The sequence below is a fragment of the Ostrea edulis genome, chromosome 10, assembly GCF_947568905.1.
Source record: "Ostrea edulis chromosome 10, xbOstEdul1.1, whole genome shotgun sequence".
Classification (NCBI taxonomy): domain Eukaryota; kingdom Metazoa; phylum Mollusca; class Bivalvia; order Ostreida; family Ostreidae; genus Ostrea; species Ostrea edulis.
In genome coordinates this window covers 18,104,109-18,127,041 of record NC_079173.1, presented here as the reverse complement: position 1 = coordinate 18,127,041, position 22,933 = coordinate 18,104,109, and the positions used below count along the sequence as shown (strand labels likewise).

At 34.4% G+C, this 22,933-nt stretch overlaps 2 protein-coding genes and 2 long non-coding RNA genes across 6 annotated transcripts in view; 2 read left to right on the top strand and 2 right to left on the bottom strand.

Annotated features, from left to right (window-relative positions):
* Positions 1-82: 82 nt before the first annotated feature.
* LOC130051019 (uncharacterized) lies at positions 83-831 on the bottom strand. The gene is made up of 2 exons (XR_008799405.1): positions 464-831; positions 83-142 (listed from the first exon to the last, which is right to left on the bottom strand). It is a non-coding gene; the product is annotated as an uncharacterized LOC130051019 (long non-coding RNA).
* Positions 832-4,785: 3,954 nt separating this feature from the next.
* LOC125663559 (uncharacterized protein K02A2.6-like) lies at positions 4,786-5,820 on the top strand. Its single transcript, XM_048895823.2, has one exon. It carries the CDS (start codon positions 4,786-4,788, stop codon positions 5,818-5,820), a length of 1,035 nt encoding a protein of 344 aa, XP_048751780.2.
* A 9,310-nt stretch (positions 5,821-15,130) lies between these two features.
* LOC125665230 (apolipoprotein L3-like) overlaps positions 15,131-22,933 on the bottom strand; it is a 73,300-nt gene continuing 65,497 nt past the window's right edge. For 2 of the 3 annotated variants that reach the window (XM_056152153.1, XM_048897871.2), the window contains exon 2: positions 15,131-16,491. In XM_056152153.1, coding sequence (XP_056008128.1) covers positions 15,624-16,472 — 849 coding nt within the window. In that variant the 5' untranslated portion in view covers positions 16,473-16,491 and the 3' untranslated portion in view covers positions 15,131-15,623. Of the gene's footprint in view, positions 16,492-18,396; positions 18,536-18,856; positions 19,054-22,933 lie in introns of those variants that run through there. The other variant, XM_056152152.1, reaches the window with a different exon arrangement.
* LOC125664007 (uncharacterized) lies at positions 20,141-21,677 on the top strand. The gene is made up of 3 exons (XR_007365697.2): positions 20,141-20,544; positions 20,663-20,875; positions 21,465-21,677. It is a non-coding gene; the product is annotated as an uncharacterized LOC125664007 (long non-coding RNA).

The following is a 22,933-nucleotide window of genomic DNA, read 5'->3' as shown; positions in this document are numbered from 1 at the left end:
TACAGTTAATGATATATACTATTTTGACTTTTTCACAAAATATCACACGTCCATATACGGGGATCCAGTTGTTCAATTGATGTTTCGATTTCAATATTTCCTTGAAGTTGGTTATCAAACGATTGTTTTGCTTTCGGTTTTTCTAAAATGTAAATAAGAGTAGTATTTTATTTCTTCCTCGTAGTTTTATGCTTTCGTAACTGTATATTCTTGTGCATTCTTGCATGAAAGTTTTCTTTTATTTTGTATTCTTTTGTTAATCTGCGATATGTCTGTGTATATGTGTACATGCATGCTATGTGTCTTTGTCCTTGATATACTTGAATGTGATAGTCGGTTAAAAAGCTCTACAGAGCTTGTGTTTGACATGTTGAATGTATATAGTGCCGACTTTAAATAAAATTTACTTTACTTTACTTTAGGAGAAAGAGGGGGAGGGAGAGATACATGTAAAATATTCTACCTGTGATTCGGGACCGTGTCCGTAGGATATTATCACTTTAAATAACGATCTTAGGAGGGAAAGTGATAATTATTTTACCCGCGGTTTGAGGACAGACTTGTATGAGGAGTACAAAACTCTTGGTTTTACTGCATTCTATAATTAGAGGTCGCGTCATCAAGCTATGATGTGGGTAGCACGTGAACTGTGTGTACATAATGGGTTTTACTGTTACGCCCCATAAACATCACATAATGGCGATACAATGACCGATACAAGATCTTAGATTAGATTAGCGGGGACAAGTGTTATGGGGACATGCCCTTACTGATATTATCTTCCTATAAAACCTTTCTTTCACATTTCGTAAGATGGAAAGAAAGTATTGGCTAAACTCTACTATATAATAACGTGTGTACATTCTTTCCTTTGCACGTTTCATTGGCACGCACGCGTGTGTGTGTGTTCGCGTATGTGTGTGTGTGTGAGAGAGAGAGAGAGAGAGAGAGAGAGAGAGAGAGAGAGAGAGAGAGAGAGAGAGAGAGAGAGAGAGAGGGGGATAGAGAGAGAGGGGGGAAGAGAGAGAAAGAAAGAGAGAGAGAGTAGTGGGGGTCATGCAGGATTTTAGGACAATGACATGCATTGAACCTTAAATCTACCAATGCTAACGTATCCGTCTAAATCAGGAACCTATATAGAGCGCGCTAACTTGGTTACTCAAATTAATTATTTGTTTTGTTTTTTTTTTCTTTTCGTTTTTTTTTTTTTGGCAAGTTTTACACCAGTTGCTTTATTTTCATACTTTATTATATCAATGGTTTCTTAGACAATTTAATGTGTTATATTTGTAAAATATTATAATTGAGAATTATATCAATAGAAATCCCTAGCCCAGAGTCATTTGAATCAAGATAATCTTTTTTTTTTCTTCTTTTTTTTTTTTACTATATATATATTTTATTTGGAAGCATACAATTTTGGTTGGGATAAAATATCCTAGGATATTTCCACTTATTCCTCACCTATGGTGCCAAGAACCCATTGGATTGGATGTATTTCTTTTTTAATTACATACGTATATATATATACACACACAGAGACATACATACACACACACACACACACACACACACTCTCTCTCTCTCTCTCTCTCTCTCTCTCTCTCTCTCTCTTTAATAACATATACTCGGCATTCTGAAATAAACGGATGTAGAGACAAGACGCATTCTGTTATACTGTGCTACTTTACATGGTGTCAGAAGTAAAAGTACTAAGTGAAACTTCTGTATGTGTATCTCTGGATATTTGTCACCATGAACAATCACGAAGATAATGCTGCTGCTGCTCCCTCTATCCCTGTCTTTGTGAATCCAAACATTCCAATACCTGGAAAACTGGATCTTAAAGGAAACCTGTGCACGAACTGGAAAAAGTTCAAGCGGATTTGGAGCAATTATGAAACAGCGTCTACTCTCAAGGAAAAAGACAAGGAGGTGAGAACTGCTACCTTTCTTACTTGCATCGGAGCTGACGGTCTGGATATTTTTATGGTCTTCAGTTTGAATCTGAAGATGACAAAAAAGACATAGACAAAGTTCTAGAAAAATTTGAATCCTTCTGCATTGGACAGACCAATGAAACTTATGAAAGGTACACTTTCTACAAATGAGACCAAGAAATCAATGAAAACATTGACACTTATGTGGCAATTCTCAGATCTCTAGCGAAAACCTGCAAATTTGATGCTCTAGAAAACGATATGATCCGAGACAGAATTGTACTTGGAATCCGTGACAATGGAACACGCAAAAAGCTACTGCAAGAAGCAAAACTGGACCTAAGAAAATGCGTTGACATTTGCAGAGCAAACGAAAAGTCAACATCGCAACTTAAAACCATGGAGGAATTTCACGCTGTCAAACTGAAAACCATGCGAAAAACTAAACCGCTGAGAACAACACAAGCGCACAAAAGATTTCAAACAAGTCCCAGAAACAAAAGTTCAAAAGGAATGTTTATATTGCGGTAAAGAGCACCCCTTCCGCAAGGAATTGTGTCCAGCATGGGGAAAAACATGCAGGAAGTGCAATAAAATGAATCATTTTTCATCAAAATGTCTGCAGATAAAGTCGAAATCAAAACGGAAACATGTAAAACAAGTTAACCAGGAATCCAGTGACGAGGAATTCATCCTCATGATCGAAAATGTTAATGCCATTGAGAAAAAGATTTTTGCAGAAATCGAAATTGGAAATGATACAGTGAAATTCCAATTGGATTGCGGATCAACCGTAAACGTTCTACCCGAGAAAATTTACAAAGAAGTCTGTAATGACCCCTATCTCAGGATGTTACAAAAGGCAGACATGACTCTGGTAATGTTTAACAAGTCGGAATGCCAACCCCTTGGAAAACGGCGAATAAGCGTCCGCAACCCCAAAAACAATAAAAAATACAACATAGAAATTGTTGTGGTCGAAGGAAATCTTAATCCTATTCTCGGAGCAAAGGCTGTACAAGGAATGATAATGATAACTGTCAACACAGAAAACATAGCAGCCATTGAGTCAGCCTCCCAAAGCAACTTCATCATTGAAAAATACAGTGACGTATTTAATGGCCTGGGTAAACTGGATGGAAAATTACACCTCGATGTTGATAAATCAGTTACGCCAGTAAAACTACCAACAAGAAAAGTCCCGATTGCAATGAAGGCACCGTTAAAATCTGAAATCGACAGACTGTCAGATTTAGGCGTTTTGGCTCCAGTAACAGAACCGACTGACTGGATATCGTCATTGGTGGCTGTACGGAAGCCCAGTGGGAAAATGCGTCTGTGTATAGATCCTAAATCTCTGAACAAAGCGCTAAAGAGAAATCACTATGCAACACCAACTATAGATGATATTTTGCCAGAACTAAGCCAAGCCAGATTTTTTTCTGTAGTAGACTGCAAGGATGGCTTTTGGCATATTACTCTCGATGATGAGAACAGTTTTCTCACAACATTCGGAACCCCTTGGGGTAGATATCGATGGCTCCGCATGCCATTCGGTATTAAACCAGCAAGCGAAGAATTCCAGCGGAGAATGGATGAAGCTCTATATGGTATACATGGAATCAAAGCGATTCATAACGACATAGTCGTATACGGTTGTGGAAACTCGGATGACGAGGCCATACGTGATCACGACAAAAAATTATCTACCTTGCTAGAGAGATGCAGGGAGAAAGGGATCAAAATCAACAAAGACAAAATGAAACTAAAATTGCGATCCGTGTCATATTTAGGACACATTATCTCAAGCGATGGACTCAAAGTTGACCCCTTAAAAATCAAGGCAATCACTGAAATGCCAAGACCTAACTGCAAAGCAGACATACAACGTTTACTAGGAATGGTAAATTTTGTCCAGAAATTCGCGCCAAATCTCTCGGAGATAACAGCACCCCTCAGAGACCTACTAAAAGCAGAATCAGAATTTGTATGGGACAACGCTGTACATGGCAAAACATTTGACGAATTGAAAAAACTACTATCTACGAGCCCTATACTTCGTTTCTTTGATCTTAACCTACCGACGACGGTACAGTGTGACGCATCTGAACGAGGTCTAGGAGCCTGTCTCATACAAAATGAGCAACCCGTTACATATGCATCCCGTGCATTAACGCCTACCGAAGTCAACTACGCACAGATTGAAAAGGAACTACTCGCTGTTCTCTTTGCCATAGAACGCTTTAAGCATTACACACTTGGACGGAAAGTAAAAGTGGAATCGGACCACAAACCGCTAGAAATCATCAGCAAGAAAAGTTTAGTTTCCGCTCCTAAACGTCTTCAACGAATGCTCTTGCGTCTTCAGAAGTTTGATTACAAGATCACATACAAACGAGGTCTTGAAATGTATCTTGCTGATACACTGAGTTGCGCCTATCTGCCAACTGTACAGATACAGAGAAATGATTCTGAAGACAGAGTACTCGCCATTACCGACCGTGCAAAATCTGAAAAAGAGTCCGTTACAATGAGTGAATACGTCACCATCTCGTCCGAAACTCTAAAGAAAATTAAATCTGCAAACTCGCGTGATGAAATAATGCAAAAGCTGTACAAAACAATCAAAGATGGTTGGCCGGAGCGAGATGAACTGACACCCGATATACAGATCTTCTACACATTCAGAGACGAATTGACTTCACAGGATGGTTTAATTTTCAAAGGAGACCGCATTGTTATTCCACCTACATTGAAAGGTGAAATTCTTCAAAAGGTACACTCCATCCACATTGGTATTCAAGGATGTTACCGTACAACCAAAGAATAACTATATTGGCCAAACATGATGAAAGATATCGAATCTTTTATCAAGGAATGTCCAGTCTGCGCTACCATACAGGATGAGCAAGGCAAAGAAACTCTCATTTCGCATGAAATTCCCGATAGACCATGGCAGAAAATTGGAACTGACCTCTTTCAATTTGATGACAAACAATATTTCATCACTGTTGATTACTATTCCGATTTTTTTGAAATTGATCGTCTACATGATAAAAAATCAAAGGAAGTCATCACCAAACTCAAGGCACAAATGGCCAGACACGGAATTCCTGAAATTTTGATTTCAGACAACGGCCCGCCTTACAATAGCAAGGACTTTGCTTATTTCTCAGAGAACTATGAGTTCAAGCATACTACGTCATCGCCATTGTACCCAAAATCTAATGGGAAAGTTGAAAATGCAGTTAAAATTGCAAAGAACCTAATGAAGAAATGCCAATTAGACAAAAGCGATCCTTTTCTCGCTCTATTAGATTGGAGAAATACTCCCTCTGAAAATATTGGAACTTCTGCAGTTCAACGACTAATGGCACGCCGTACAATCACTCTGCTACCAATCAAAACCGAACTTTTGAAACCAGCCCTAACCTCAACTGTCAAGGAGCGATTGAGAGAACGGAAACATAGATCAGCATTTTACTACAATCGCACAGCGAAAGACCTACCAGAGATTAAAAGTGGAGAAACCGTTAGAATTCGACCTTTTGGACATGAAAAAAATTGGACGAAGGCAAAGGTCAACGAAAAAGTAAACATCCGCTCGTATCAAGTGATCACGGAGGATGGTCGCCTCTATCGACGAAACAGAAAACATTTGCGCTGCACAAATGAGCCCTTTGTCGAAAATAACGAGGAAGTGACAGATAAGACCGTTAGCACAGCTGAAAACACACCACCATCAGCATATAAGACTACATTTGAAAATCATAAACCACCATCAGCAGATAAGACCAATTATGCTCTGACTTCGACCAGGAGATCTACCAGAGAAATTAAATTGCCGAAACGATACGAGGACTTCAAAATGTATAAGTGATTATATAAAGTGATGAGGCGTAATAATCCTCATATATATATATATATATATATATATATATATATATATATATATATAGTGTAAATATATATCCCGATATTTTAGAGACATAAGATAGTTCTTATTTTTATCATAACTCTGAATTATTAATTTAATTCATAACACTTGTTAATTTTGCAGTATTTTTTCACTCTCTTATAATGTAATAAAAGAATAATTAAAGAAGGGGGGTGTAACGTATAGGCATTGTATATATCAAACTCTGAGATTATCCCTGTTTACCGCACACACTGATAACCACGTGTTTGCATGCTCTTTAATAACATATACTGGGCATTCTGAAATAAACGGATGTAGAGACAAGACGCATTCTGTTATACTATACTACTTTACACATATGCATACATATAGATATACAGTCATATACATAAATTCGATATTTAAAATACTATAAGAAATATATATAAATATGGTAGAGATGTTTTTCAATAAGCCATGCTGCCTGAGGGGAACAACCTTAAACACACAATGTCCATATTTTCCCCTTCAGGCAGCTTCACTGAAGGACAGATTCCTTCAGATAGTCTGACTATTTTTTATTATTATCATCACAAAGTCATAGAAATATCATAAAACCATTTATAATTGAAGTTGAAATTCAATGTTTTATAAGTCTCATATTGGTACATTAAGTTTGTTTCTACAAAATAGGAAATGTCATTAATATTTTCTTCTTTATTTTCATATCTTAACTTCATCTTTATTTTATATATGTAATAAGCTGTATATGATAATAAATGATTTATTGAAGTGGTAGTTTTATTTTCTTCATGAAAAAATCCTAATGCAACATGTTTCCATTTTAAATTAAATTTCAAATGATTTCTAATTTCTTCCATATTAATTGTACGTTTCTACCCTCAAAGATTAAATGTTTTGTGTCTTCGAGTGTTTGGCAATACGGGCATTGATTGGATACATTCTTATTCCATTTGTGAACAAATTTATTATTATTAATTAGATTTTGTAAGAGTTTGTAATTAAATTCTGTTAATTGCTTGTCTTTGATTTTAGTGATTTTTGACTGATAAATATTTGTTTTGTTTTCTTCAAAATTGAAATTGATTCTTTTTGCCCAAAATCTCTTACAGTAGGGTTTAATAAAGATTTTATTGATAAATATATTATATATTGTTTTGCTATTTATCAAGTTTAGGGATATTCTTCTCTTGTTTTCTAATAAAATGTTATTTTGTTTTTTTATATTTATATAGACTCCTTTTGAAGTATCGTGATATTTTTGGACAGGTTTAATAACCTTTTTCAGTGTGTTATATTCGCAAATCCAGTTAGACTTGTTGACAAGAATATTAGAAAAATAATTGATATCATGAAAATTTCCGTTTTCATCAAAGAGGTCTTTAATGTATAAAATTCCACTTTTGATCCAATCTGTGTAAAAAAGAAGTTTACCATTAAATCGAGTCAAATTGTTTAACCATATAGTTTGCGACAATACTTCAACGTCAGTCATCTCTTTTATTTTATGTGATTTATGTTTGTATTCATTCAATTTACTGAGTACTTCGCAGTAAAATAATGGTAATGATTTGAAAATTTGCTTTATTTCATCAGTACTGGTTGTATTTGTCATTATGATATATTCGGGTGTAACGAATCTTTTAAGAATACACGAATTAAAGAAAGGTTTTAAAGATGATTGTTTTTTCATTGAAAATTCTTGTTACCCAAGCAGCCTTGAGTGCTTTTGATTTACAATAAATATCACCAAATTTACAATCAATATCAACAATACCTATTCCTCCTTCATCTTGTTTTCCAATTAAAGTATATCTTTTTATCCTTTTTCTTTTGCCCCATAAGAAATTGAAGATTGTTTTCTTTAATTTTTTTTATGGATTCATTTCTTGGATATTGCAATATAGTTGCACTATAGTATAATTGTGTTAATGCTAAAGTATTTATTACGGTACATTTTCCATATAAGGTTAATTTTCTTGCATTCCACATTGTAAGTCTTTTTTCTAGTTTATTAATTTTTTCCGTCCAGTTTTTATTGTAACATTGATTAGCATCATGACCTATATATATCCCTAAGCATTTAACAGGTGCATTGGTGATATTGGTATCATATAATTTATCATATCTGTTTTTCAAAGGACCTAATAGTATTTCTTCAGATTCATTTTTATTGAGTTGCATTCCTGATACCTGACCAAAGTGTTCAATTATTTTAATGACTTTTTCTATAGATCTGATATCCTGTAAAAAAAAAAAAAAAAATTGATGTGTCGTCTGGATGTTGAAGTATTTTTATTTCATTAGTCATAAGGTCATTACTAAAGGCTTTAACTTCAGGTGAATTGTGAATTTTTTTCGACACATTATTTCTACGATAAATAGAAAAAGCAATGCTGAGATTGGACATTCTTGTCGAATGCCTTTGGTCATTTTACAGGTCCTAGACATCCATCCATTATTTTTATGCGATATACAGGATTTGTATATAAAATTTTTATCCATTCTACAGAATCGAAAGCTTTTTGAAAATCAAGAAGTAAAATTGCTCCTTCTTTTTGTTTTGTTTCACAGTATTCAAATATATCAAGTAAAAGTCTTGCATTTTCACCGATATATCTACCTTTAATGTATGCGGATTGGTCTTTACTTATTAGTTTATCTATAACTTTTTGTAATCTTATAGCGAAAATTTGTGCTAAAATTTTATAATCACAATTTGTAAGACTAATTGGTCTATAATTTCGAAGATCAGTTTTCTCTCCCTTTTTATGTATCAGAGAAATAATTGATAATTTTTGAGAAAAACTCATTTCCTCTTTTTCAAATGTTGTAATTAGTGATTTATAAAATTAATTTTTAATGTCATTCCAAAATATTTTATAGAATTCGAAAGGTACATGTATTCCATCAGATCCGGGGGATTTGTTGTTTTTCATCTGTTTTATAGCTTGTGCACATTCGGAAACCGTTGGAAGATTATCACATATATCTTTTTCTTGATTGGTTAGTTGAGGATATTCACAATCCTCTAAATATTTTTTTATATTTTCATCTGGGACATGATTTGTTGAATACAAGTTTTCATAAAAATTGCAAAGTGAATTCATTATATCTTCAGTTTTATTTATCATTTTATTATCTTCTTTAATTTCGTATATTGTATTGGCAGATTGTTTTTTTTTTGTTTTTTTTTCTAGTCTTAAAAAGTAGGATGTGTTCCTTTCTCCATTTTCTATCCAATTTGCTTTTGATCTAATAAATGCACCTTTAGACCTTTAGTTGTTTTCGAATAGATTTCATCTAATTCGACTTCAAGAGATTTTTTTCTATTCATATCTATTAAATGATGCGGTGACAGTTCAATTTTTTCTATTTCCTTTTCTAACACTGTAATTCTTTGTTTTTTATTTAGGCTTTTTTGTTTTGAAAAATTTACCGAAAATTCTTTGATAATAGATTTCACCTTTTCCCATCTTGTTTGACTATCAATTATATTTTCTAAATCTTCTTGTTTATCTTCTAACAGTTGTTGTAACTCGGTAGTGTAGTTTATATCTGTTAATAGCGAGGTATTTAATTTCCAAAAACCTTTACCCCTGTTTTCTTTATTCATTAAAAGGTTTAATCTAATTGATAAATGATCCGAGCTTCTATTACCTTGCGTATTTGGAGGTTTTCTAAGAAAGACATTTGACATATCTAACTCAAAATTTTCAGTCATGAATATAAAGTCTATTCCACTTTTAGGTATTCCATTTCCGTCACACCACGTGAATCCTTCTCTTTATGTTTCATTTCCCATGTATCGACTAAGTTTAAATATGATAGCAGATCTTCTAAATGTTTTGAGCTTTTATCTTTATATGTTGATTGTGATTGATGTCTATCCTGTTTATTAAGAATCGTATTAAAATCTCCTGCAAGTATAGTATTGTTTTCACTCATTGCTAGCTTAAAAATCCACGTATTTAATTTTTTGAAAAATTATATTCTATTTTTATCATCATTGGGTGCATAAACATTTACGAGTGTGATAATTAGATCATTGACTTTAATATTAATCAAAAGTTTACGACCATCAACAGATCTGTGTATATTTATGATGTCAAAATTAAGCTTTTTATGAAAAAGAATGGATACTCCTCTGCTATGAGCAGAGTCAGTATTAGAGTGTATGGATGTACCAAACCATCTTGAGTCATACTTAAAATTATTTTTTTCACAAAAATGTGTTTCTTGTAGAAAAATCACATCGATATTGTTATCATTAAACCATTGATATAATGTATTTCTTTTCTCATAACCATTTAAACCACTTACATTCAGGGTAATACACTTCAAATGTTCCATAGCGAAAATAGCAGACAAAAAATCGTGTCAGGTATAAACAAACATGAGAGACTGTTATAATAATTATTTGACTGAAGCCGGGCGAGGTAACCCAGATTTGGATTTGTTTTTCGATTTTTTCTTAACTTCTGTGGCTACCCGTCCAAGTAACTGTCCTAGTACATTTTTTCCAGGCCAGGTTGAGGTTTTTGTGTGCATGGATTGATCATAGTTGAGGCCTGTAGCCCAAAAATCATTGTATGTGGTTTCTGCGATGTCCTAGTACATTTTTTCCAGGCCAGGTTGAGGTTTTTGTGTGCATGGATTGATCATAGTTGAGGCCTGTAGCCCAAAAATCATTGTATGTGGTTTCTGCGAAAATGACATTTTTGGTAGAGTTTTCAAGAACATCTCGGAAATTCTCAACTTGTTCCGATTTTTTCGAAATAATCTCCTCCATGATCTGAACCCGTGATGAAATCCAACTATCCGATGTAGTGACAAAGTTGCCAATTCTTTTGGCTTTGAGTGCCGACTTAGCTGCTCGGATTTTATCGACAGCCATGAGATGAGCTCATGGCTACTCAAATTAATTATGTTTTAAATTGTTACTTGTTTTCCAGAAACCCTATTGCCCCAGTGATGTGATTTTCATGATGACTTTTGTTTAAAAAAGGAAAGACAGAATAACGGAAGCACATAAGTGTCCCACTTTACATGAAGCAATAAAAGCTCCAAAATATTTTTCAAAAGGGATCCCTACCGGATGGTGTAAAGGGGGATAATCCCAGTTAAAGTGACCCAATGTTCATTAATTTTACACCACATGTAAATTGCATCACAGATGCAAACAATAACTTACTCTTTGTATACGAATGATAAACCCAGTTTGTTCTGTTTAGCGCACCTTATCAATACCATTAAATTCGCGGATACAAAAGAATATATTTTACATGATCTATCTGCGAATAGCCAACACAGGAGAAAGTGGATTACCATACTACCCATAGTTATCTGTGACACCGTTTGTGTGGTGGAAGTTTGGTGGATCACATGATTAGCATGATTCTCAGTGCAAATTTCTTGTGAATATCTTGCTCGAGAACAAATGGAAAGTAAGACACGTGATATTCGCATGAAATATACACGTAATTTTATGAAAAATATTGAGTAGTGAATCCATTTGCACACGACCAATCTCGTAATATTAACATCAGTTACATATTCTATAAATATTTCTTATGCAACATTATCTACGACAACACAATTATGTTTTGCTCAGCTTGTTTTTATACATGTGTAAGATCTGCCATATAGATCATAGATCCTCCTTTTCTCTGTTTGAAACTTGTGTTATTCCTCTGGAGGGTTAATTTGAATTTATAATTATAAATCTTGTAATGGTTTCAAAGCCGAAGATGATGAATTAAGATTACGATCACCAATCGAACATCTCTCGCACAACCGAAAAACACGGGTAACTCCTTTAAGCAATACAAAATAGATAGTTGAGCAAACACGGACCCCTGGATACACCATAGGTGGAATTAGGTGCCTAGGAGGAGTAAACATCTATTGACCGATCACATTCTCCGTGTGCCCTATATCTTGATGAGGTAAACGGAGTTATCCGTAATCAAAATCAGTGTGCCAAGAATGGTCTAACAATCGAACACGTCAGTCAGCACTTGACAAATCTGGTAGCGCTTGTCCCAATTATAGACTGTATTGGCAAACTAGATTGTTATAAGGACTAGAGATTTTGCGAAATGCTGACTTTGAACAAGACTGTTGAACCCCCTGCACCATCAACATGTTTGTCAGTAGCCTGCCTAAATTTAAAACTGATCATACGTAGTACAAACTCTTGCGTACCGAATCAGTTGAGATATATGAACACCATATGCAGGTGATCATGGAATATTGCTACATAGATATGGGGAGTTGATGATGGAGAAGCTGAAATCATCCCGTTTGTCATACAGTTGAGATTCCAGTTTGCCGTTAATGTCTACTTTCAATAAAATATCATAGTATGAAGCAGAAGTTGATCACTCTGTGGTGTGTATTATTTCGAGTTCACATGGATACGTATATCGAATTGACATATGAATGAAAATTCTTATTGTTAATATATGAAAGGTGAAGATAACGAACAGTGATAAAACCTCATCAATCTATCTAAATGTTGAATTGATGCAGATAGATTTAGATAGATCTAGATGCATGGTTCTTCTGACGAATTTACCACTACAGGATGCTTTAGACTTTTTTCCTGATAAACTTGAACGGGTCCTGAGACGACAGAAACAAGATATTAGCAGTGAAATCAACTTGTCATCAAAGGCAGTGGAGGAAAAGATACCTGAAGCAATAAAATCCAATTTGAATTCAACACAGATGGAGAAAATGACTTTACAAAAGATATAAAGCTAAACAATATAGATGTTGACTTGGCAGTTGATGTTTTAAACTCCATTTTAAAGTAATTAAACAAAAGGAACAAATTGTTCGGATTGCCGGTAAATATGGATGGAATGTTCAGGTATATCAGGATGACCTAATTACTGATGATGCTGATGATGTTTCAAAGCTAGGAGATGCAACTCCGAGAAGCCTTAAAATAGAAGTCTCGACAAAATGCTCATTCCTTTCCTGGTAGTATCTCCTGTTGATTTGATTTTAAGAGTCATTTTAAGAACCATGATTTTGTGTAAAGCAAGTGGTCACCTTAGAGGCAGAGAGGCAGTACGCACCTTTTTGGCGTACGCCGGATAAGCTATTTCCCGGAGAGTTCCACGAGTTTGTTAAGGATTGGCTGGAATATCACAAGCCTCATTATTATATCAATAAAGGTTCTTATGCCGAGAGTGTGTTTGCTGAACCACCGTTTCAGAGTAATGTGTTAGTACTTTACATTGACTGTTAAGATTTTTTAAGTGTTTCTCATGAATATCTATGTGACAATACGTAATTAACGTGACCTTGAAAATATTTAACTTGTTTACGCATATCTTGATGGGGCATTGTGATTTAGCCTTCATGGGATATTATGAATTAGCCGTGATGGGGCATTGATTAATTTCTGGACCGTGTCTATTAGCCTTCATCATCAATATGTAATATAACCTTCATTGTATAAATTGTTAACTAGTTCTGTATATAATTACATTTTGGAGATTTTTTTGTGATGGAAGGTGAAGATAACGAACAGTGATAAATGTCATAACTCCTATAAGCAATACGAAATAGATAGTTGGGCAAACACGGAACCCTGAACACACCAGAGTTGAGATCAGGTGCCTAGGACGAGAAAGCATTCCCTGTCGACCGGTCACACTGTAAAAATATGCTAGAGTTTCTCACTGACAACATCTTCGTAGTCTTTGGTAATCAGGTCTTCCAATAGTCTGTTGGAAATCCCATTGGCACGAATTGTGCTTCTTTGTTAGCTGACCTGGTTTTTATTCAATTTTTTATACTCTAGAAAGCAGAATTTATTCAAAAACTTCTACGTTAGAATAAAGATATCTTGCTTTGACGTTCGATACGACATTAAGATGTAAAACTTATACGGTACCAATTTTGATACACCAGATGCGCATTTCGACAAATAATGTCTCTTCAGTGATGCTCAACCGAAATGTTTGAAATCCGAAATAACTATGAAGTTTTAGATCTAAATATAGCCAAAAACAGCGTGCCAAAAAAGTGGAGCCAAATTCGTCTAAGGATAAGAGCTATGCATGAGGGAGATAATCCTTAATTTTGAAATGAATTTCTAAATTTCATAACAGCAATTAAATATACATCCGTATTTTCAAGCCAGTAACGAAGTACTTAGCTACTGGGCTGTAGAGACCCTCGGGGACTAACAGTCCACCAGCAGAGGCCTATATCGATATATATTATCTATTACCAAAAATCACTTTCATTCATATGTCAATTTGATATATCCCTACGAATTCGAAATAAAAGACAACACAGGGACATCCACTTCTGTTTCATACCTAGATATTACATTGAAAATAGATATTAACGGCAAACTAAGAACTCAACTGTGTGACCAACGGGATGATTTCAGCTTCTTCTTCATCAACTTCCCATATTCATATAGCAATATTCCATTATCATTTACATATGTGTTTATATGTCTCAACTGATGCGATACGCAAGAGCTTGTTCTGGGTATGATAAGTTTGTAAATCGAGGAAGGCTGCTGGCAAACAAGTTGATGGTGAATGGGTTTCAACAGTCTTGTTTAAAGTCAGTATTTCTCAAATTGTATGGTCGTTATAATGATCTATCAGACTTTTTTCGTATCGATTGTTAGACCGCTCGTGGTACACTGATTTTGACTACTGATTACTCTTCTTGCCTGATCAAGATGCATGGCTCACGGCGGGTGTGACCGGTCAACAGTGGATGCTTACTCCTCCTATGTACCTGATACCACCTCCGGTACCCAGAGGCCTGTGTTTGCCCAACTTTCTATTTTATATTGCTTATATGAGTTATGAGATTGATCACTATTCGTTATCAGCACCTTTCATATGTTGAATAGCAAAATTCAATCTCGACAAGATGCTAACTTACCAGTGTCTATATGTATGTACACATAATAAATTGCTCTTTGAATTTCATAGAGACACAATATACGTTTATGCATACGTTTATGACTTTTCAGAGTATTTCTCTGTTTGGAATAATTCTCAATCCCAGAAGCATCTGGTGCAAATCTACATAAGATCATACTATTAGTACTTTCATTAAAAGATACTAAAGAGATTGCTTAAAAGATCTATTCAAATATTGATCCTGTGTGTATAATAAATTTATTTGTATACATTGCAATAAGATGATAGACTTACATTGAACAGTCCCTCAAGATAAACAGATCAGGGACACAAACGTGAACACTGAAATATATGACTCCAACCAAAACAACGTTTTCTTTATTTCTGAAATTGACATCCTAAAATATCTTTATATAGTCTACATGTCTATGTATATAGGATATCGTTTCAAGGCTCGGGGATAGAAATCACACAAGGAGTTGGATATAAATGATATCAAACCACAAATCATGGGATATTCTTTTTTTGATCAGATCTTAATCCTCCGGCTATTAATTAACGTTAGTGTATTGTTGGAACCTTTGCTTCCAGACATTTTATAAACAAACTACGTAAAATTGACGCTTGTTTTTGATGTCACAAACGGTTTAGGAAAGCAAAGTATAATAATTAAAATTGATGTGATCGGTGATCTCCACTGGAAAAGGAGTAAACGTGTTAAATCATCATATTGAACATATATACGTTTTTTGTACATGAAATAAATGTCTTTCTAATGGATGGGCCACTGCGGATTACATTGTATTTTACCCCAAAACTAGAATAATGGACTTCTATAATAAGGTCATTAAAAAATCAATCAAAACATTTGCTTAAAACATCATATTCTTCTTCCAAATTCTTGATAACCTTCTCAAGTTTCTCGGCTTCGCTGCAGAGCTTTCCTTTTTCCATTTTTGACAAATCGACTGCATTGTAAATCAGTGATCCAAGATCGATAACTATTCCAATAGCGGCAAGAACGCTCAGGGCCTCAGCTGACAGTTTGGCGGCGCCTTTAGAGACATCCTTCATTGCCGAGGGTACCAAGTCGCCCAATTCACTACTAAGACTTAAAATTCTGGCAACCTCATCTGTATTTCCGGCTATTCTATACACATCAGCAGCTCTGGAGTTTATCACTAACTCTGATATTCCTCTCGCAAGCATCACTGCACTTCCAGTACGCTTCATTCCATCCCATATCTGAGAAATTTCAAATTCGTTCTTTCCTTTTATTTTCAGCTTGAATTCATCGACCTCCTCTACGAGTTCTCCCACTAAACGTTTCATTTTCTTAGAGGATGTGTTGTGATTTTCCAGACTCGTTTTCGCTTCACTACATTTGCTTTTGACGATTCCAATTTTGACAACCCCATGAGCAACTCCTACAACACCAGATGTCACTCCTGTAACAATACCAGCTACCGTTAATCCCAGAGAAACTCCGAAGGTGAATGGAGCCGTCACGATTCCAGCTATTGCCAGGCCCCCACCGACAAGACCGACGCTTGAATACGTAATAGATCCAACAGAATGAATCTTCGCCTGTCTCTGGACTTCGTCTTTGATACTTGTTAATTCTGTTATGACCCGTCTTCGCTCTGGTGCCCATGTATTCGAGAAGTAAGTCTTGGCTGCTTTGAAGGATTTGAATTTCTCCATCAATCGACTGTATTCAGACCTATAAAACAATTGATATCCAATCTTGTGAAATATAATTACCTTCTTTATGTTCCTTTTGAAAGATATCTACATAAACAGAACATGGCACGAGCCTTGTTTATATAGCAAGGAATTGTGAGCTTTGTTTCTCTCTTGTAACGTGACAACTGACATTAAAATTTTTGCTGACCATTAGAAATACCCTAGTTAAGCATTACAAATATTAAAAATGGAGAAATTTGAAAAAAAAATCAGTTCAAATCGTGTCCATACTCCTTTACGTATCTTTTATTTTCAAAGTATTGAAAGATTCACACTTCTTGCAACATATAACAGTGATTGCTGTATCGAAATGTCAACAATTGATAGCTTGTCAATAAAAATGTCCAGATTCATATGAAATCAGAAATATGATATGTGTGACAATACCATTACACTTGTTACGTCCAGTTTTACATCTTTTTGCTAGATTGCAATTAATCTTGTATTGTGATTTCAGGGACATATATTTTGATCGCCTGTTATTGTTTTCTTAACTATTGATGTTTTTTATTATAAATTTCACTTTTAAACCCCTTTTTAGATTTCAACAAAACATTTAGCGCATTGGTCACGTGATCAGAGTATATATATATATATATATATATATATATATATATATATATATGTGTGTGTGTGTGTGTGTGTGTGTGTGTGTGTGTGTGTGTGTGTGTGTGTGTGTGTGTGTGTACCATGGCCGACTTGTATCTGGGAGTGATATAATATACTACATGTACATGAAAGGTAAAGATAACGAACAGTGATCAATCTCACAAATCGCATAAACAATACAAAATAGATAGTTGGGCAAACATGGATCCCTGGACACACCAGAGGTGGGATCAGGTGCCTAAGACGAGTAAGCATCCCCTGTCGAACGGTCAAACCCGCCGTGAGCCCTATATCTTGATCAGGTAAACGGAGTTAACCGTAGTTAAAACCAGTGTGCCACGAACATATAACACCTATAAGTGTTCATGAACGTCATAATGATGCAAGTTTACGGAAAAGAAAATGGGCTCTTTTTTCTCCTATAGGTTTGAGCATTTTCAATAGGTAGAATTTATAAATATTTCATAAAAATCAATAAAGCAAATTTGTTTCTATAACACAAAAGTGATACCAAGTCCTATATCTACTAGTAATACATGTATTGAGTTATATACAATATATCCATTTTACACCCCAAATCGTCGTCCCATCCCAAATCATCACCGGCGACGATTTGAGATGACATTCCGCCCCAAATCGTCGCCCCGACAATGATTTGGGACAATATTTCACTATCATTGGAGGCGACGATTTGGGATGTACTACAGTACACCCTTATCGCCCGTCCTAAATCGTTGCTCCTCAACAGTTTATTGACGTTTTAAGGATAGATTACACATAAGTTATTTCATTGTACCCCTTCTTATATGGGGTTATATAGGTTTCACTTTGGTCTGTTTGTCTGTCTTTCACTCATATCTCTGGTGTTTGTCGACCTATTGGGCTGACATTTTGTATGTAGATTACAGGTGTCCCTTTGCCATATCTCCCCAAAAATGAAAATTCTCGAACACACCGCGGGCTGTGCACAATTTTCAGCAACTCTGCAATATCTCTGGTATTTGTGAACCGATATTTTGGTTACATATGTCCCTAGTATGTGCTTCCCGTAACATGATCGTAATATTTAACGTCCTTGAAATATAAAAAGGAGACGAATGAAAATTTTAGTTAGCGAATTCTGTGATCATAATTACTCTTTTAAAAATATACCACAGCGGTCATAGCTGGACCACAGAAGAAGATCGGCGACGATTTGGGACGTGCGACAACTTGGGATGTAGCGTATCCTTACTCTAGCTGATGCTTAGAATTTCTGAACAGGAATACTTACAGTTAATGATATATACTATTTTGACTTTTTAACAAAATATCACACGTCCATATACGGGGATCCAGTTGTTCAATTGATGTTTCGATTTCAATATTTCCTTGAAGTTGGTTATCAAACGATTGTTTTACTTTCGGTTTTTCTAAAATGTAAATAAGAGTAGTATTTTATTTCTTCCTCGTAGTTTTATGCTTTCGTATCTGTATATTCTTGTGTATTCTTGCATGAAAGTTTTCTTTTATTTTGTATTCTTTTGTTAATCTGTGATATGTCTGTGTATATGTGTACATGCATGCTATGTGTCTTTGTCCTTGATATTCTTGAATGTGATAGTCGGTTAAAAAGCTCTACAGAGCTTGTGTTTGACATGTTGAATGTATATAGTGCCGACTTTAAATAAAATTTACTTTACTTTACTTTAGGAGAAAGAGGGGGAGGGAGAGATACATGTAAAATATTCTACCTGTGTTTCGGGACCGTGTCCGTAGGATATTATCACTTTAAATAACGATCTTAGGAGGGAAAGTGATAATTATTTTACCCGCGGTTTGAGGACAGACTTGTATGAAGAGTACAAAACTCTTGGTTTTACTGCATTCTATAATTAGAGGTCGCGTCATCAAGCTATGATGTGGGTAGCACGTGACCTGTGTGTACATAATGGGTTTTACTGTTACGCCCCATAAACATCACATAATGGCGATACAATGACCGATACAAGATCTTAGATTAGATTAGCGGGGACAAGTGTTATGGGGACATGCCCTTACTGATATTATCTTCCTATAAAACCTTTTTTTCACATTTCGTAAGATGGAAAGAAAGTATTGGCTAAACTCTACTATATAATAACGTGTGTACATTCTTTCCAAGACATTCTGAGGGCGTCCTTTGCACGTATCATCGGCACGCACGCTTGTGTGTGTGTTCACGTATGTGTGTGTGTGAGAGAGAGAGAGGGATAGAGAGAGAGGGGGAAGAGAGAGAAAGAGAGAGAGAGTAGTGGGGGTCATGCAGGATTTTAGGACAATGACATGCATTGAACCTTAAATCTACCAATGCTAACGTATCCGTCTAAATCAGGAAACTATATAAAGCGCGCTAACTTGGTTACTCAAATTAATTATTTGTTTTGTTTTCTGGGGGTTTTTTTGTTGTTTTTTTTTTGGACAAGTTTTACACCAGTTGCTTTATTTTCAAACTTTATTATACCAATGGTTGCTTAGACAATTCAATATATGTTATATTTGTAAAATATTATAATTGAGAACTATATCAATAGAAATCCCTAGCCCAGAGTCATTTGAATCAAGATAATCTTCTTCTTTTTTTTTTTACTATATATATATTTTATTTGGAAGCATACAATTTTGGTTGGGATAAAATATCCTAGGATATTTCCACTTATTCCTCACCTATGGTGCCAAGAGCCCATTGGATTGGATGTATTTCTTTTTTAATTACATACGTATACACACACACACACACATATATATATATATATATATATATATATATATATATATATATATACGTATACATATATATATACACACACATATATATATTTAAATCATACACTATATTACTTTTAAGAAAATTAATATATAAGACATATACATATGCATACATATAGATATACATTCATATACATAAATTCGATATTTATAATACTATAAGAAATATATATAAATATGGTAGAGTTGTTTTTCAATAAGCCATGCTGCCTGAGGGGAACTGCCTTAAAGGTCAACTGAAACGATTTTCAAAGTTCGTTTTTCAAATAAATTCCGTAAGAAAATACCATTCCTTAAATGTTTTCACATAAGAATAATTTTTGTTTCGATCATCCAGGTAGATACGACATCGTTAATTTCAACCCGGTAAATTTTATTGTATGAGTTATCTGCCCTTTAGGCGAACCTGATATTTCAATATGGCGGCACGATATGAAAATCATTCGGAAGATTGTATTCCTGAAATAGATATATCGCTTAGTGTTAATATGCAGCCCTGCCAATACGAACCAGTTGTACAGCGAGACGCATCCCCACTAGTGGAAAACGATAGTTATTCAGAAAACAGCGAGGATCAATCGGACGAATGCCCTTCACCTGTTCACCATCTGATATGCGAGGTCGATATGCAATGGTTTGTTAATTTAGGCTAATTATTTATATGAGACTTTTAATGAAAACGAAACGATTACTCAAAGCTCAGAAGTGCATCAGCATGTATTTCTAAGACTAGTTTTCTATTATTCTAACAGGTGATCATATAGGCTAGTAATGTCATCGCAATGCCCTCAAGAAGGGAGTCCAAATGTTGCAGTGCATAGGATTGAAGAAGTGGGCGTGTCCTGCATCACAGATCACGAAGGTTTTGTTGTGGCAAACTGTCTCAACAGATTGGTTATAGGAACAGCTTATTATGAATGCATACAAAATATTGGTCCCTTGGAGGAGGGGGAATTGATTCACAAGTATGTATTTTGTTATGATTACTCAAAGTTAATATTGGGGGGGGGGGGGGGGGGGGCACTCGGTCTCCTGATTCACTATGACACGGCCATAGTCATAGTCATTAATGAAGCATTGTAAAATAAATGTCTAGATGCTATTAAATACCAATGTTCTTTAATATTTTCTAGATTGAAATTGCTAATTTATTTAAGTATTTCAAATAATTTAATGCAAATTAGTAGATAAAAATGAAAATAAGTATGTCAATGGTCAATGGGGCAGGCACTCGGTCTCCTGATTCACTATGAGCCATAGTCATAATGAACCTCTCCTATTTCAATATCTAAACCCACTGAATTGTTGACCCTTTTATGCACTTCCTTTCAAATAAACATAAAATGTGCCTCAATCAATTTCTTATGTTTTATCTTTACCCATTTTACTGTCTAACCATGTGTACATTTTATATCAATTTTAAATCAGAAATTAATTCCTGAAAAATCATTCATATTTAAAGTAACCCCATCCCCCCCACAATTTTTTTTTTGGTTAGATGAAAGTCATCAATTATATTTGAAATTTTAAAATTCTTCATAATTTTTTTAACAGATTTTACAGACATCATGCATATTGGAGATCTGGTAGTAGCTTGGGAAAAACAATTGGAAAGTTCTTCTATCCTGCGTTGTGACTATGATAAGAAATCATTCCATCACAACAGTACTGTGGATTTAAATACCCTTTGGTATTAATTTAAATGTGTGATAAATTCTTAATGCATTTTTCATAAGTGATATAAATAAATATAAACAAGTAAACATAGTTTGATGTTCAGTTTTTATATTGTACATAATATATATCACCAATTTACATATATGTAATTTGGGTTAAATCCAAAAGGTCTACAGGTCCCAGTCACCTGAGTTTGACACATGTTGGTAGGAATTTGTGATCGGGGCAGGAGAATTACCAACAACATCCATTATATTAACTTCCTGGAGTTTCTGTAGGAGCCAAACTGATCACTTCCTGCATCAATTCAAAGGCTTAATCTGAAATATAACAAAACGTTACAATTCAATAAACATGTACTTATTGTCTAGTATTATGAATATCCACTCACATACATACTAATTATGTGGGTCAATTTAAAAAATGTACATATTTGAGGTGAAGAAAAACAAAAAAATTCAAATGTCGCAGAAAATTAATTTTCATATTAATGAAGCATTGTAAAATAAATGTCTAGATACTATTAAATACCAATGTTCTTTAATATTTTCTAGATTGAAATTGCTAATTTATTCAAGTATTTCAAATAATTTAATGCAAATTAGTAGATAAAAATGAAAATAAGTATGTCAATGGTCAAAATTGACCTACATGTAAAATTTGTACATGTATTCCGTTTCTTTTTCCAACAACTGGATTTATTTAATGATACAAGTTTAATTTTCCATCTCATAATTATAAGAATATTATCAAAACTATGGTTGTAAGAAATATTCATTTATCAATTTCACAATTTATCTATTTAGTAAATTGTAAAATTGCTTCTTTTGGGGGGGGGTCTGTAACTTGGGAAATTTGCATAGTATCAGCATGGATAAATAAATATATGCTCTGCATTTAATTAATCAAATGTGGATCATGTGTACTTAGTCATGTTGCATGTATATCATAAAGCTGATTAAGTATACTCGACTAGTGATATTTTTATTGTACTACTACTTGTGTAGATTTTTCTATACCTATTTCTGGATTTTATATTAATTATTGTACTTCAGAGAAAACTCAGTACAAATATGTGTCCTATATTTACTTGTTTTAAAATCATTTACCTTTATGGCATAAAAATAATGAATTTTAGAAAAATTTACAATTTTTTCATGTTTGACACTGTATTGAGTTTGTATTCAAATTTAGTAACAGTATCGAGAGTAACATCATGGACAAAGTGTAAAAAATCTAAAGGGCATGAGTGTAGAACACAAGTGAAAAAAATATTCAGATTTTATACAAAGTTACTTAACATGCATATTGGCTATGATTCTAATTTACACATTTGCAAAAGTTCA

Coding starts and splice junctions, on each gene's coding strand:
- LOC125663559 (XM_048895823.2), top strand. CDS start 4,786: ATGATGAAAGATATCGAATCTTTTATCAAGGAATGTCCAGTCTGCGCT.